The sequence below is a fragment of the Suricata suricatta genome, chromosome 9 (assembly GCF_006229205.1).
Source record: "Suricata suricatta isolate VVHF042 chromosome 9, meerkat_22Aug2017_6uvM2_HiC, whole genome shotgun sequence".
NCBI lineage: Eukaryota > Metazoa > Chordata > Mammalia > Carnivora > Herpestidae > Suricata > Suricata suricatta.
In genome coordinates, this window is record NC_043708.1 from 104,957,784 (window position 1) to 104,972,309 (window position 14,526).

At 56.3% G+C, this 14,526-nt stretch overlaps 1 protein-coding gene, 2 long non-coding RNA genes and 1 other non-coding gene across 4 annotated transcripts in view; 2 read left to right on the plus strand and 2 right to left on the minus strand.

The window, feature by feature from the left end:
* SKOR1 (SKI family transcriptional corepressor 1) overlaps positions 1-6,938 on the plus strand; it is a 10,817-nt gene extending 3,879 nt beyond the window's left edge. The window contains 8 exon segments of the mRNA XM_029950196.1: positions 1-705; positions 1,784-1,874; positions 2,801-2,908; positions 3,416-3,487; positions 4,929-5,003; positions 5,243-5,317; positions 5,831-5,896; positions 6,407-6,938. The exon segment at positions 1-705 is cut by the window's left edge and continues 99 nt beyond it. Of these exon segments, the coding sequence (XP_029806056.1) occupies positions 1-705; positions 1,784-1,874; positions 2,801-2,908; positions 3,416-3,487; positions 4,929-5,003; positions 5,243-5,317; positions 5,831-5,896; positions 6,407-6,501 (1,287 nt within the window). The 3' untranslated portion in view covers positions 6,502-6,938.
* A 4,413-nt stretch (positions 6,939-11,351) lies between these two features.
* On the minus strand, positions 11,352-13,137 carry LOC115301640. The gene is made up of 2 exons (XR_003913207.1): positions 12,399-13,137; positions 11,352-11,946 (listed from the first exon to the last, which is right to left on the minus strand). It is a non-coding gene; the product is annotated as an uncharacterized LOC115301640 (long non-coding RNA).
* On the minus strand, positions 12,014-12,120 carry LOC115303079. Its single transcript, XR_003913794.1, has one exon. It is a non-coding gene; the product is annotated as a U6 spliceosomal RNA (small nuclear RNA).
* On the plus strand, positions 12,454-13,679 carry LOC115301639. Its single transcript, XR_003913206.1, has 2 exons — positions 12,454-12,828; positions 12,918-13,679. It is a non-coding gene; the product is annotated as an uncharacterized LOC115301639 (long non-coding RNA).
* The last annotated feature ends 847 nt before the right edge of the window (positions 13,680-14,526 follow it).

Sequence of the window (14,526 nt, forward strand, 5' to 3'; positions counted from 1 at the left end):
GCCGAGCCGGCCAAGGAGGGCGGCCTGGGTGCGGAGGAGCGCTGCCCGAGCGCGCTGTCCCGCGGGCCGCTGGACGAGGACGGCGCGGACGAGGCGCTGCCGCCGCCCCTGGCCCCACTACCCCCGCCTCCTCCGCCGGCACGCAAAGGCTCCTACGTGTCGGCCTTCCGACCCGTGGTCAAGGATGCAGAGAGCATCGCCAAGCTCTACGGTAGCGCCCGCGACGCGTATGGCGCCGGGCCGGCTCGTGGGCCCGGGCCGGGCACAGGGTCCGGCGGCGGTTACGTGAGCCCAGACTTTCTGAGCGAGGGCAGCTCCAGCTACCACTCCGCCTCGCCCGACGTGGACACTGCTGACGAGCCAGAGGTGGACGTGGAGTCCAACCGCTTCCCCGACGATGAGGGCGCTCCGGAGGAGGCCGATCCCGGAGCACCCAGTGCGCCCAGCACGGGAGGCGGCCCGGACGTTGACCAGCCCGTAGGGCCCCCCTCTACCACCTCCTCGGGCGCCGACGGTCCCACAGACTCCGCGGAAGGCGGCAGCCCCCTCCCCCGGCGCCGCCCGGGGCTGCCCGCAGCCAGCCGGTCAACATTTGGGGACCTGGCTGCCGACGATGTGGTGCGGAGACCTGAGAGGAGCCCGCCGAGCGGCGGCTATGAGCTGCGAGAGCCTTGCGGGCCGCTGGGGGGCCCCTCGCCGGCCAAGGTGAGCCCCGCGCCCGCCTCGCTGGTGGCGCCTCCCCGCTTACCCCTTGGCACCTCCGGGATGTGGCCAAGTTAGGAATGGGAATTGTGTTCTGAGCCGGCGTGCGACCGGCAGACCCCAGCCGCTCTGGATAGGCCCAGCTTCGGTAGCGCTAGGGAACTTGTTGGGACCCCCAGAGTGAGGGCTTCGGAAAATCCGGAGGTGGGGGGACAGGCCTGAGAAACGAGTGTGCCGCGTGTTTGTTGATTGGGGGTGGGGGTGGGGACGGCGAAGAGACAGGTAGGGACCTTAGTAACACAGAGTGAAATAGAAGGGGTCTGGGAAAAGAACTCGGAGCAGAGAAAGGGACCCAAAGCCAGAAAAAAACTCTTGCGAGGCCCGCCCGCAGCACACACGCCCAGATGGAACAGAGTCCCGGGAATGAGGGGCTGGTAGAAGAGGAGAGGACTGCCTCTCCCTCAAGCCGAGTCAGCCCCAGTAGTCCGGGGTTCTGGAATCTTCCTCTACCCCAACTTGTAGTTTTCTGCGTCCCTTTGAACTCTGGCCTGGGTAACCGCAGGGTTCTTTTGGTAGCAACTGTAGAAATGGCTTGCCGGCCAGGGAGAGGGACCACGGGTTCGGGTTGGAGCTGTGCAACTAAGCCGATGTCGTTGGCCATTTGAAAGTGGGTGCGCCCACCTGTACATTACCATTGGGTCTATTAAAACACGAATCATTAGCTGGATGCAAAAGGCGTCATTTATGCGGGGTCTGGGCTCGGGCTGGCGGTAAGATGCCGAAAAGGTGGTGGGCGGAGGGTGGGGGGGCGGCTTTGGACAGCCCTTGGCTTGAGAGCCGCTTTGTCTTTCTGATAGTTTTCTCGCGGGCGCTAATAATTACCCTGAAACCACAAGGGCGCTGTGGCCTCCGAGGGCGCCAGGCTGCGCCGCGTGCGTCACGGCCGCCCCGGGGCTCTCGGGTCCCTCGGGCTAGCTGACCTCCGCCTCTCAGCGCTCCCTCTCTGGGCCGCGGCCAGGGCTGGGCGACCCTGAGCCGCCACAAGCGCCCCCCTAATGCCTGTCATTTTCGGCCGCCGCAGGTGTACGTGCCAGAGCGGGACGAGCAAGTGAAGAGCGCGGCGGCGGCGCTGGGGCCCGCGGCCTCCTACCTCTGCACCCCGGAGGCCCACGGTAACGCCCCCAGCCCCCCTGCCGAGGTCGCTGGCCAATGTGACGCGGGGACCGCGGGCGGAAGGCCAGGGCTGAGGGTGGGGGCTGCTGCGAGGGAAGATGAGGGGAGAAAAAGAGAGGCAGAGAAAACGGGACAAAGAAGGAGAAAGAAAAAGAAAGAAAGGGAAAGGAAGCTAAGCTTGGACTCCCAACAACTTCCATCGTTTGGTCACTTAACAGCAAACTGCCCTGTCCACCGCACAACATACGCTCACATACACCTCACACATTGGCTTAAATCCTTTTTAAAACCACACCTGGCACCTCTTTCAAGTCCTCTCATTTATTCAGCAAGTGTTTGAGGCCTCGAGGTCCTCTGTGGTCAGGCCACGTTGGGGCGGAGGGTGTGGGAGCTTGGCTGCTCGGATACCTCCCAAGAGCCCCGCGGTGCCTGCGGCCCAACCTGGGGGTACACCTGCAAGTGCGCCGCGGCCCCTGTGGCTCGAAGAGGAGGGGCTGAGGGCCTCGGAAATCCGGGCAGGCCGAGCCCGAAAGGATGTCTCCCCCGCCGCCACCCCGCGCGGGTCGCCGCCTGGGCCGCGTTCTCGGCGGGAGCCGCGCAGGCAGAGCCGGCGGCCACGCGCGCTCGCGGTGCCCCAGTATCTGCGCGCGATGTAGGTCGCTCGTCCCTGGTGGGCTCGGCTGCTCGTCTTGTTCTTTTCCGAGGGGCTGGGGAGGGGGCGTGGAGCGCGGGATGAGCAGACCGCGCGCGGGGGAGGGGTGCCCGGCCCAAAGCCTGAGGGTGCAAGCCCAGGCGCGCAGCCGGGAACCAGCGGCGGCCACAACGCTTTTAATTAGGGCTGGGGCGCCCCGACCGTGGCAGCTCTGGCCGTATCGGGGTCACGGTTTCTTTGCTTCTCCTTGAAACTCGGTTTATTGCCTTTAAGAACCAGATAAGGAAGACAATCACTCGACTGCCGACGATTTGGAAACGAGGAAATCCTATCCAGACCAAAGGAGTATCTCCCAGCCAAGTCCCGCAAATACAGACCGAGGTGAGCCCTAGGACCCTCACGCACCAACCCCCACCCGGAAGCTGGGGCCCAGGTCTCCTAGGTTTCCAGGGGTTTGGGCTTGGCTTTTGATGAAGGCTTTCGATCAATTGATCAAGTGTAAGCGGCTGCTGGTCACCTTGTGCGGCTGGCAGAGACATATTTAAACCGCGCGAGGGAGGTGCAGGCCAGGGCTTCCCTCCTTAGTGGGTTTGGGGCTCTTCCGGGGAAAGGGAAGGGGGTGTACTAAAAGGAAATGAGAGGCAGGCACGTCACCCACCTGAAGCAGGTCAAAGGGTATACTTCCTGCCCTAAGGTAGCCTACCTTCCCTGGGTCCACTCTCCTTCAGTGGGTCACACTAAAATGATAGCTTGGAAGGTAGGTAATACTGGATGCCTATAACCGACTGTAGTAGCTCCCTGACCTAGCACAGTTCCGGGAAAGCTCACCCTTCCCCTCCCAAGGCCTCTCCCAAGATAGAACCCTTCTTACCTGCCCTTGTATCCCAGGTGAAGATGGGCTCACCTTGGATGTCACAGGAACTCAGCTAGTGGAGAAAGATATCGAGAACCTGGCCAGAGGTGAGGTTAAATCTGTGAAATGGGAGTACACTGTGCTTGGGGGAGATGAACCCTTCTTGTCAGGGAGTGCAGTGCGTGGGAAGACAGGGCTCTTGGGGAATCAGTTTTCATTGAGTGCAAAGGATAATCCTCTGGACACATTATCCTGGCACAGAGGTATGGGGAGGGACGAGGGTGGGGGTGAGTGACCCAAACCCCTAGAGGTTCATTAGAAGTTTGGGTTCCTGAGGCTGACCAACAATGCAGCAAAAAAGAGAAATGAGGAATGATTCTCAAAACTTGATGCATGTGACAAATAGGGCAATCCGGGTCTCCCAACGTCACTGGAAAACAGGACTTTTTCTGAAAAGCAAGATTGCAAAGAGGCATTTATTTTAGGAGTCTGATAGGGTTAATTTTTTCCTGGAATTAATTCGTTATGGCACCACCCCAATACACCCTAAATGGAGTGGGGATGGAGCATGTTTTTGGAATGGGATCCTGGGGTAGCTGCTCTACCTGAAAGGGGGAGCATGTGGCTTGAGGCACAGAGGACAGGAACCTCTAACCCCACATTCCTCCTACACCTCCTATTTTTGGGAGGAAATGAGAGAAATGGTCTCTCGTGTGTGTGTGTGTGTGTGTGTGTGTGTGTGTGTGTGTGTGTGTGTTTCCTAAGCACCTTCAAGGGGTGGGATTTCTCAGAGAACCTCCCCATGGGGAGGACGTAGATACCAAAAGCTCCATGGTCAGGCCAGCCTCTGCCCTTCCTCCGTGGCTGGTTCTGAGGACACTAATGGTGCTTCCCACATCCACCTGCTCTCCACCACCCTGCCCTCAACCAGTCCAGGGATGGTCTTGGAAACTGGTGCAGGAAGGGGGTGGGGGAGCACTGGTGGTCTCCCATGCTTCCTAGTTACAGATGTCACAGGATATGCAATTCCCTTCAAAATTATTGGTGATTTATATGAAGGCTCTTAGTAGGGGTTTGGGGTCCTGGGACCCCTGGAATTGTGAACAAACTATTGTGAAAATATGGATTTTTCCAGGGCCGGGGGCCAAGTCTTTGATGAGATTCACCCAGCTCTGAATTATCTAAGGGAGGAAGGGCGAGTATCATTTGGAGGGGTAAATCAAGTCCTGGGTGAGCTTCTAAGGCTAGGGAGTTTGGACCAACTTAAAGCAGATGCCATGCTGGTTAGCGCCTGGAGCCAGGACCTAGAAGCCCACCTCCTGAATTTAATTATCCTGGGAAACGTATCTCCTAGCCCTTTTTCCTCGCCCAGATTCTATGGAAGCAAATGGGTAACCAGTGCTGAGGGTCTCTGCCTCCTGGCTTCACCACTCGGCCACTCGCGCCTCATAGCCCTTGGTCGGGGGGAGGGGGGACCTGCAGGACCTCGGGGAAGGGGGCCTGAGTCCCGCACACCCTCCTTCACCTCACACTCTCGGCCCTTCGCAGATGAATTGCAAAAACTGCTCCTGGAGCAAATGGAGCTCCGCAAGAAGCTGGAGCGAGAATTTCAGAGTCTCAAAGGTACCCCCCCCTCCTGGCCCACCTCACCCTAACTCAGCGCGAGAGCTTTCTTCCCCGCGCGCCCCGGGACCCCGGGATTGGCAGCTGCGGCCGCGCGCCCAGCCCGAGCCGCGGAACCCTGCTCTTCCAGGGTTTCCCGCTAGGCCGCAGACCGAAGGGGTGGGGGGGGGGGGGAGTAGGGAAATGGGGCCGAGGGAGGGGGCTGTGCCTAACAGCTCTCACTTAATCAATTTGCACAGATAATTTTCAGGATCAAATGAAGAGGGAATTGGCTTATCGAGAAGAAATGGTACAACAGCTGCAAATTGTCAGAGGTAAGACGGGAGTCAGGTGAGCGCGCGCACGGGCCGTAACTGCCTCTCGTCTGGCAGGAGCCGCAATGTTGGCTCAGTCATTTGGATTTAAATTGAAGGTAATTTAACAATTATTTTTTTTATTTAATATCCTTTGTATACTCTGATTAGCCTCAGAATGGCAAGCGAGCCCAGCAAACGGCTTGCAGGCATCATTACATGGAGTGATTGAACTTCTTATCGCGGCAATTTCCATGGTTTCTAAATTAAAAATCGAGGCGTAAAATTACCTGGGAAGTAATGCCTAAGTTTGCTTTAATTTTGGTTAGATCTGTCTGCCTTTAAGCGCCATCCCAGGCCATTTCCTTCCTCCGCCAGGCTGCAGTTTGGAGCACTGATGCTCCCTCCCTCGGTCCCCCAGATTTGTTTCTTCAAAGGGGCTGAGCGCTGGGGAGAGGGTGAGGCCCAGGCTGTGACCCCGGCCGGCTGGAGGGTGGTCTCATTTCCTCACCGGCTCCTCCCCATGTCTTCCAGACACTTTGTGTAACGAACTCGACCAAGAGCGGAAGGCGCGCTATGCCATCCAGCAGAAATTAAAAGGTGCGGAAGCGGGGAACAAAGATAGAAGGGTTGCCAGGCTCTGGCTGTGGTAGTGAGTGAGTGAATGAATGAATGAATGAATAGAGTGAATGAATGAATGAAAGAGTAAATGGCAGGGCTAGTGAGAGGGAAAGGCCAGGTCTACCTGAGAGGCAGGAAATGGGATTTTTTTTTTAATGGAGAAATGATTACAGAACGATAGAATAGGGAGAAAGAGCCCCTTGAGCCCTGGACATTGGGAAATCTGCTGTGCGATCCAAATCTGGCCGTGGGCAGATTGACTTCCCTCTTTCAGTGCCTCAGTTTCCTCTTCCTTATAATGGGGCTACTGAATCCCAGCAGCGGTTCTAAGCTGTCAGATTCTCACTCCTACCCTCCTACCTTTTCCGGATCCGCTCACTTGAGAACCCCTGAGGCTGAAGAGGGTGGGTGAGACCGGGCGGGCAGGGGAGGGGCGAGGAGGCTAGGCAGGAGAGGTCTCCAACTTGGCCCGCCCGACTGTCTCTCCAGAAGCCCACGACGCCCTGCACCACTTCTCCTGCAAGATGCTGACGCCCCGCCATTGCACTGGCAACTGCTCCTTCAAGCCCCCGCTGTTGCCCTAGGGCCGGCCCGGCCGCGCCCACGCGCCCTCAAGCCATGCTGCTCTCTTCTTGTAAATACCCGCGGCCGCGGCGGCCGAGAGAGAGGAACAAGCCATTCGGATATGACCGATGTAAATACGGCCTCCCGCCCGCCCGCCCTCCTCCTGGGCGCCTCGGCCCAGGGCCCCTCCTCCGTTTCCAAGTGTAAATACCACCTCGCCCCAAGGTTGAACTCCAGGGCATCGGACCTCATGGGGTTAAATGGACCGAAGGGGGTACGAAAGGGGAAAGGGGGCCTCCCCCACCCCATACAGCCTCGGACCCCCAATTGTGTACACAATGTAGCAACCTTTCTGGCGCTGGCCCCGCGCTCCCCCATCCCGTCCACTTCTGAAACTTGTTCCTAATGACAAAGTGGCTATGTGCAATGGATATAAACGTACTGTGAGTCTCTCTTGGTTCCGTATTGGGTTCCGTTTTATTTATGCTGTAAGTTATTTTGCTTCCTTCTCCTGGACCTGCTTCCAGTCCCATTTTGCATTCCCCTTTGGGTTTTGTTTTGTCTATTTTTTTTCTTGTAACCTCTCGATGTAACAGCACTTTAAAAAGGGCGACAACTGACTCACGAGATGGAGACCACCTTGAGCCTGTTTGGGAAGACTACCCTGTATCCGTGACTTTTGTTTTGTTTTTAATAAAAAAGAAAAAAAAAGAGAGAAAGAGAGAGAGAGAGAAATCTGTCACTTCTTGGGGCTGTGGTGGTGGGAGTACGGGGGTGGGAAGGGTGGGAGGAGGCGGGCTGAGGGGTGGGCAACAGGTGAAGCCTGAAGACCATTGCAGTACAAGTTCTGGGGCGCCCGGGCTGAGAATTGCACCGCTCAGGTGGGCAGCCGCGAGCTCCCCGACCTCTCTACCAGTCCTTCAGATGCACCAGGTTGCCCCACAGGTCACCCTATCCCCACGTTTGGGACCCTCCCTTGAACCTTTCGACCATGGGAGAGAGGACTACGGCAGGCTCCTGGGTGCCAGGGTCTCAGACTCTTCCCGGGAGCTCCCGCAAGGGCCGAGGGCTTACTCGCGGTCGCTTCCACACCTGCCCCAACGCGGAAGTCATCTCCAGCGCGGTCAGAGCCGGGACACTGCCCGGAAGCCCAGGTTTACTCAGCCCGGTTTACTCAGAATTGCCAGGAGACGCGGACACCGCAGGCCTGCCTGGCCCTGGAGCGCTGGGGAGCGGCGGGGGGCGGGGGGGGCGAGGTACCTAGGATGGACCTCGTCTGGGCAAGCCTGGAAGTACAGATGTCCTTCTGCCTGCCCCTTCGCTACCCTAACGGAGGAGGCCATGGCAGTTAATGTTCTGTCCATTTCGGTCCGAGAGGATGTGCGGACTGGGAGGAGCCCAAGGAGCCAGGTGATGCCCGCCTGAGCTGCAGTCAGGTGGTCTCGACTGGGGGATGGGGCGGTGTCAGGGTGCGTGTGGCCGGGATGGGTTGCCTCCTATTGACGCCTCACCTCGCCGCAGGCCTCCTGTGGTCCTTAGTTTCCACAGCGCACCTGCTGGTTCGGCTACAGGTAAAGGATGGGAACGGCAGCGCACTTTTTGGAGAGAGAAAAGAGTGCTTGGAGAGGGAAATCGCACCTTCCTGGGGATCATTCAGCCTTGGCTTCCAGTTTCACGACCTCGGCTGAGGACCAAGGGTTCTGTGTCGCTCCTTTCATTCTTCTAGGCCTCCGTTTTGGCCCGCGTAAAATAATATTCAGGCCTCTCACCCCGGCGCGCGTGAAAGCGCTCTGGGAGGGAAGCGGAGCGCAGGGCCGCGGGTCCCCGGGTCTAGCCCCCCGCCACCCCCGTCCTCCGACGTCTCCGGCGTCTCAGTGCGCTCGTCCGGTCCCCCGCCGCCAAGCTAGCCCCTCGGGCCTGGGAGCCCTGGGCAGCGCCAGTCGGGAAGTTTGGTGGCGGACCGTCTGGAGGTCCCAGGGCTGGCCGGGGAGCAGGCCGAGCGCTGCCCGCCGCCCGGAAGCGGCGCAGGGGAGAAGCCCCCGGGCGCGCCGCGAAGGCCGGAAGCCCGTCCCTGGGGCCCCCTGCGCTAGCGCCCACAGCCCCCCAGTCCCTGGACACTCGGAGGGCTACACACAGAGAGGACACGAGAGAGAGAATGCAGTGAGGGCAGCGGCTAAACTGTGAGGTGTCGTCGAGGGAGAAAGTCACCTCGGGATGCGCGATCTCCCAGCACGGGGCCTCCAGGGAGCGGGAACGTTTTCTATGGGTGGAACCAACCCGATCAGTTCTACACTGTGCCAACGGTGAAACTGAGGTCGCGAGAGGAAACGAGTAAGTGACTGCGTCCGGGGCCGAGCGGTGCTGGGACGCGCCGAACAGTGCACGTGTTGGGGAGGGGAGCCTTTACCCCCTCGGCGTGACCACGCCTTTGGAAGCAGCACTGGCTGCTCTGTAAAACGGGAATGACAGTGGCCACCCAGGCAGGACGTTCCGTGGCCGCGTCCCACGCAGAGGCAGTAGCCTAGCAAAGATTCCTTTTCACCTTCCCTTAACGAATTCCCCAAAGTGGAGAAAAAAGCCATAGGCAGCGGGGGCTCGCCCGAAAGGGCGCCCCATCTGGACCGGAGTCTCTGCAGACCGGAGGTGTGGGCGGATCCGACCCAGAAAGCTTTGTCGCGAGAAACCCTCTTGGGTTCCTCCTCCCTTCAGAAGTGGTTTGTTCTCCCCCAAATGTTAATAACCAAACGATTGGTATGGATGTAATTATCAATAATTATACGAATTATTGCTGATTGCGGGGCTCGTAGCTACTTTAATTAGTTTACCAGATTCTAATTAAGTTAAATGAAACATTAATAGGGAAAATATGCTTTGAAAAAAAACACCAAAAACCCAGGATTTTTAAAAGTCTATTTCTCGCCACAACGTTGCCACCTTGCGACACATCTTCGGCATTACAGCCAACGTCCAAAGGCCGGAGACTAGGGAGCGTTGTCTTAGGGAGAAAAAATGGGGTTTGGGGAATTGCCAGAGGGCTATGGAGCCTAGAACTTCATCCTGGGTGTTTCTTCCGAGCTGTTTGGTTTCACGCGCCTGACTCCGGGAGGTGCCCACAGGAGGTCCGGCTCTGGAGTCCGTGCGGGCCTGAGGATAAAGAACCAGGTAAACATGCCCCCTCTACCGGCCTCAGGCTATGTTTTTTTCACTGGAGGAACTTCCAAATATTCATAAGGAGATGCAGTTAGACAGTCTCTATCCTCATCTGTCCCAGCAAATCCAAGGGGAGAAACTGAATGAAACTGTAGCCCCTGGTGGAGAGTCAGCATCTGGTGGCTTGATTTTTCACCCCCTGGGAGAAATCCCCACCTCCATTTATCCTGCAAATCTGGGTAACCTGTTGGCAAAAAAACGGCTGGCAGACCCCTGGATTCCTGGGACTGGCCTTGGCATTCCTGTGGCACTTGGTTCCTAAAGCTAAGAGTGCACTCCCCTGTCTGCGGTATCCTCGGTGGTGTTTCCCATAGGGCTGTAAGTACCCTGGCAACAGGGGCCAGATCTTGCTTTTCCTTGTGATCTCCAACACAGGGCCCAGTGCCTCACAGTAGCTCTAAGTGAAAGGGTTCCAACTTTGCAGTTTATCTGGATGCTGGAAATGTCTCAGGGAAGGAGTCCCCAGGTGCTTCTGGACCACAGCTATTGGGAGACAGTTAGGCTCATTTGCCTGATATTATTGTAAACCAAGCTTAGTGGTCAGATGATCCTTCATCAGTAGGATTATTTGAGGGGGGGGGCAGGTGTCTGGTAAGAGATTGTCGGCCTAGGAAACCTTTCTTCCTTCCCCAGCTGTGTCCCCAAGAGGGTGCAGTCCACTCAGCACATACCTGTCCACCTATTCTACCTCCCTGGATCTAAGGGATAGCTTTGATCCTTTGCAAAACCACGACTCCTGTCCTTGAATTCAGAACACCAACCAAAGCAGAGTTGAACGTGTGTGCTCTTTCCATTGATTCTAAACACTTTTACCTCTCACTCTCTACCTTCAAAGGTGGCATAGCGTTTGGTTAAGAGCACAAGCTCTATAGCCAGATTTCCTGGGCCTCAAGCTCTTCTCTGCCATTTCCTAGTCATGTGACATTGCGCAAGTTGTTGAATCTCTCTGTGCCTCAACCTCCTCATCTATAATAGGAGTAGAAAGAAGTTTTACTTTCATAGAATGGTGCAGAGCCAGGAAAGTCAGCCAGGTGCCTGACTTTTCCAGGACTAAGACTTGCCTATTCCCTATTTTCTTCTCCAAGACAAGGGGTCATACCGAGGAATGGCAAGTTTCTTCAGAAGGAGAGTCACATCAATATTGGTCCTTTCCTTGTTTGGCACCGAAACATGTCCAGGAGACACCCAGTTGCCCAAGTTCCTCCTAAGAACTGGGCATGTCTGGGGGAAGAAAGGAAAACCAAAGCTTGTTCTCCAACCCCATGCACTGGAGGCTGTGAGCGCTGGGAAGGTGCAGTGAGAGGTCCCACAGACCCCTGTTCTCAGCTGTTACCTGGAAAGGATCATTTCACCTCCACTGAAGGGAACAGAAATGGATCCCTGACGGAACGCTGCTTGGCAGCCCAGAGCGACCGCAGGGAGGGGACCCACCCATGCCTGGGGCAGCTGGGGTGGGGGGGGGTCTGGGTCTGCAGCCTGCCCTATCTGTGGGGAACCCAGAACCTGGGAGCTGTGCCGCCCTGGAGGCATACCCGCCGCTCTCCAAACGGTTGCAGACACCATAGGGTCCACTACGTGTACGCTCAGGCATTAGCAAAAGGTGCACCCACATTTTTCTCCTGGAAGAAAAATGATATTTCAAAAAACATTGATAAAGTCATTGCAGGAAATCTGAAATTTATTGAACTTTTCTTCCCATCTTACAAATTAGGCCTGTGGTTTTTGCATTCAGTATGCGGGGACAGGGTCCCGATCTTTTCAGAGCCTGCGCCTCTAAAGGTCTTAGCAGGCCTTGCCGCAGCCACTTACTGGGTATGTGATCATGCCCAGGTTGCTTTGCCTCTCAGTGACTCCTGTAAAATGGTGACAATGATACTCCCAAGGCAGGGCTGTCAGGAAACGAAAATGGGATATTGGTGAAGCTCCTGGCACACCGTAGAAGTTCAGTAAGGAGTGGGCATTCTTTATTTTAAGATTCAGAGGCAGCATGAAGAATGAGTCTTGTTGCGCGTTCCTGTTAGAGCCACCTTGTCTGTTACAGCACTCGGTTCCTGTTCTGTTTTGGACCTGAAGTGGGTCAACTTTGGCAAGGCCGTTTCTTGACGTGTAAGGTACCATAGGACTCGGGATAGTGCAAGGGGAAGTAGAGGCTGGACGGAAGATTGAAGCCTGGGGCCAGACATAAAAAGCACGACAAAGAAAAAGTCCGACTAGGCCCCAGCTCCTCTTACTCCATCTCCTGGTACTACAGTTTCCTTTGTGTGAAACAAAAGATAAAACCTGTAAGTAAAAACTGTTTGCATAGAGGGATAAATTCAGGCGCAAAATATGGAACGCTTCACGAATTTGCGTGTCATCCTTGCGCAGGGGCCATGCTAATCTTCTCTGTATCGTTCCAATTTTAGTATATGTGCTGCCGAAGCGAGCACGATCTGTGAGTCCCCTCGGGAAGTATATGAAGCAGAGATTACAAGGACTTTTACAGTTATGGTGATTATAGCGCACTTCCTTAAAAAAACTAAATATTGAAGACATTATGACCTTGTGTATCTCGTACACACGGTAATTGTATCTTTGTGGTTACAGCCAAATTAACTCTAATTGTTTCTCTAACCTTCCGACATTTTATATGCAAATTAAGGGACCATGGGAAATTGGCCCTCGGCCCGCCCGACCTCTGCGCGCCCCCGGAGGGTGTTGGCCTCACACTTGGTCACGTGGTGCGCGCGGCGGCGCGCCTCTTCTGCGCCTTCCCCGCTAGGCCCCCAGGGGTCGCACGCGGGGCTCCACCGAGAACCGGGCAATACGGTGTCCTCGAAACTACGCGGGGCCGCGCGTGCGCGGCGCCAGCGCGTTTTGGGCGGACAAGGGGCCGTGATGCGCACGAGGGCCCCACAGAAATCCGGTCGGGTCGTCCCCGCGCCGGGACCCGTGACCCCGGCGAGAGCTGGACCCGCCGGCCGTGCACCGGAAGGAGCCGCGCCGGGTGACCCGAGGCCGCAGCGCGGCGGAGTGGTTCACGGCGCGCCGCTGCTTGCCCTGGGGTGCTCAGGCCCGGCGTCCCGTGCTTGAAGCCAAGGGCTAGGGGCAGAGCGTGCTCTTGGGGCCAACGCTTTCCATAGTGTGACTCGCTCGAGGTGTGGCAGACCGGGAAATGTCGCCACGCTTCGGTCCAGCACTCGTCCCGGCTCTTAAGCTGACCTGTGTCCTTCCCTTCAATTTGCAGGTTAGAAAACAAGCTCCAGTGGGTTAATCAAGCCCGAATTATCCTGCCAGTCGTGAAAGAAGTTGGGATTTGGAGGCAAGTCTGGTTTCAGAAATCGATCTTTTCCTCTTCACAGTGGAACTCGAGCGAGGAAAGATTTGGGATCAGGAGTGCGGCCTCCCCTTTCTTTTGGACAATGCTCCCAAGGCCTTATCAGCCCAGACTTTCCTTCCTGCCCTAGTTCCCTAGCCACACAACAGGCATCTGTGACGTCAGCGCCGGGGCTGCCGGGCCAACAAGAAGTGATTTGTGTTGCTGTGGCCGTTCGGTTCCAGGAAGGGAGCCGAGCAAACTCGGAAGGGCATTCTCAGGGCTGAGAGGGACTAGAAGGGGGAAACGTGGGGTTTAGACAGTGACTGGGGAATAGAGGTGGGCAGGAGGGGAGGGGACGTGCGAACCGTCAACTCGATATGGATGCAGCCTTGAGAGGACTCGACAGACAGGGCCAGGCAGAGGAAGACCTGAGAGCTACCTGAGTCAGTGTCACCCATGTGGGCCAGTCATTCAGCAGGAGAGGCCACTGTGGAGGTGGTCGGTGCTCCCGGTCGCGCTGTGGCTCAGCACGGTGAGCCTGACTCAAACCGCAGCCTGAGAGCACCCGGCCTGGCCTCTGGGGACTTTGGAGTCCCTCCCCGCCACCTTCAGTGAAATGGAAATCGGTGCGTGCAGACGGCCCAACTTCTCATCTGACCTGTCTCTAAATAAGCAGTAAGCAAACACAAACCTCAGAATGCTAATATGGCCTTTATTGAGCGAAAAGAGCTAATTTGGGCAATGATGTTTCCCTCAGATTTACAAAAGAGAATTGCAAATAACCAAAAAGCGTATTAGCATTGATGGGAGATGATGCTAATCTTCAATTAGCATCCACGTTTTTATCCATTTATTTAGAAGAAGAGCCTTTTCGCCACAGTCGATGCGCACACTTGTCACGGTGACAGGTACATCTTGTGGGTTCGTAACTGCCTTCTTGGGAAAACCAGCAGGAGATGGACCAGGTTATTCACCATTTCTGGCTACACGGGTATGTGTTATTTTGAGCCAGAGGTGGAGTTTGGGGGGTTTTTGTTTGTTTGATTTTGGGGTTTGTGTTTGTCAGTTTGTCTTTCTTGCTCAGCAATCTTGTGTTACGGAGGAGGGAGATCTGAGTTCTAGTTTCCATTCCTTCCTGCATCTGTTTTTGTGACCTTGCGCAATTCCCCAGGAAGGAAACCGCCCTAAGATCTTTAACATCTCTTTCAGCTGATGACATGCTGTGATTTTTTTTTTCTTTTGGTAACTGGGTAACTGAAGGACTTTTTTTGAGACTATAACTAGCAACCTGTAAAAATTCAACACTTTTTGTTTTCTATTTTAGAAAGGTAGAGCATGCTTGTCCTCCTTGGGGCATAGCACATCCCAGGAGCAGTCTACAGGGGGATGAGGGCTTGGGACCTGCTTAACCATGTGACACTTGCCCCTGAGCCATGAAGGCCCAGCGTGGAGGGAGGGGGAGGGCCGGGAGGAGAGGGGCAAGGTGGATTGGTTGTGGCAAGAAGCCGGAGGACAGATGTATGGAGGGACCCGGTCA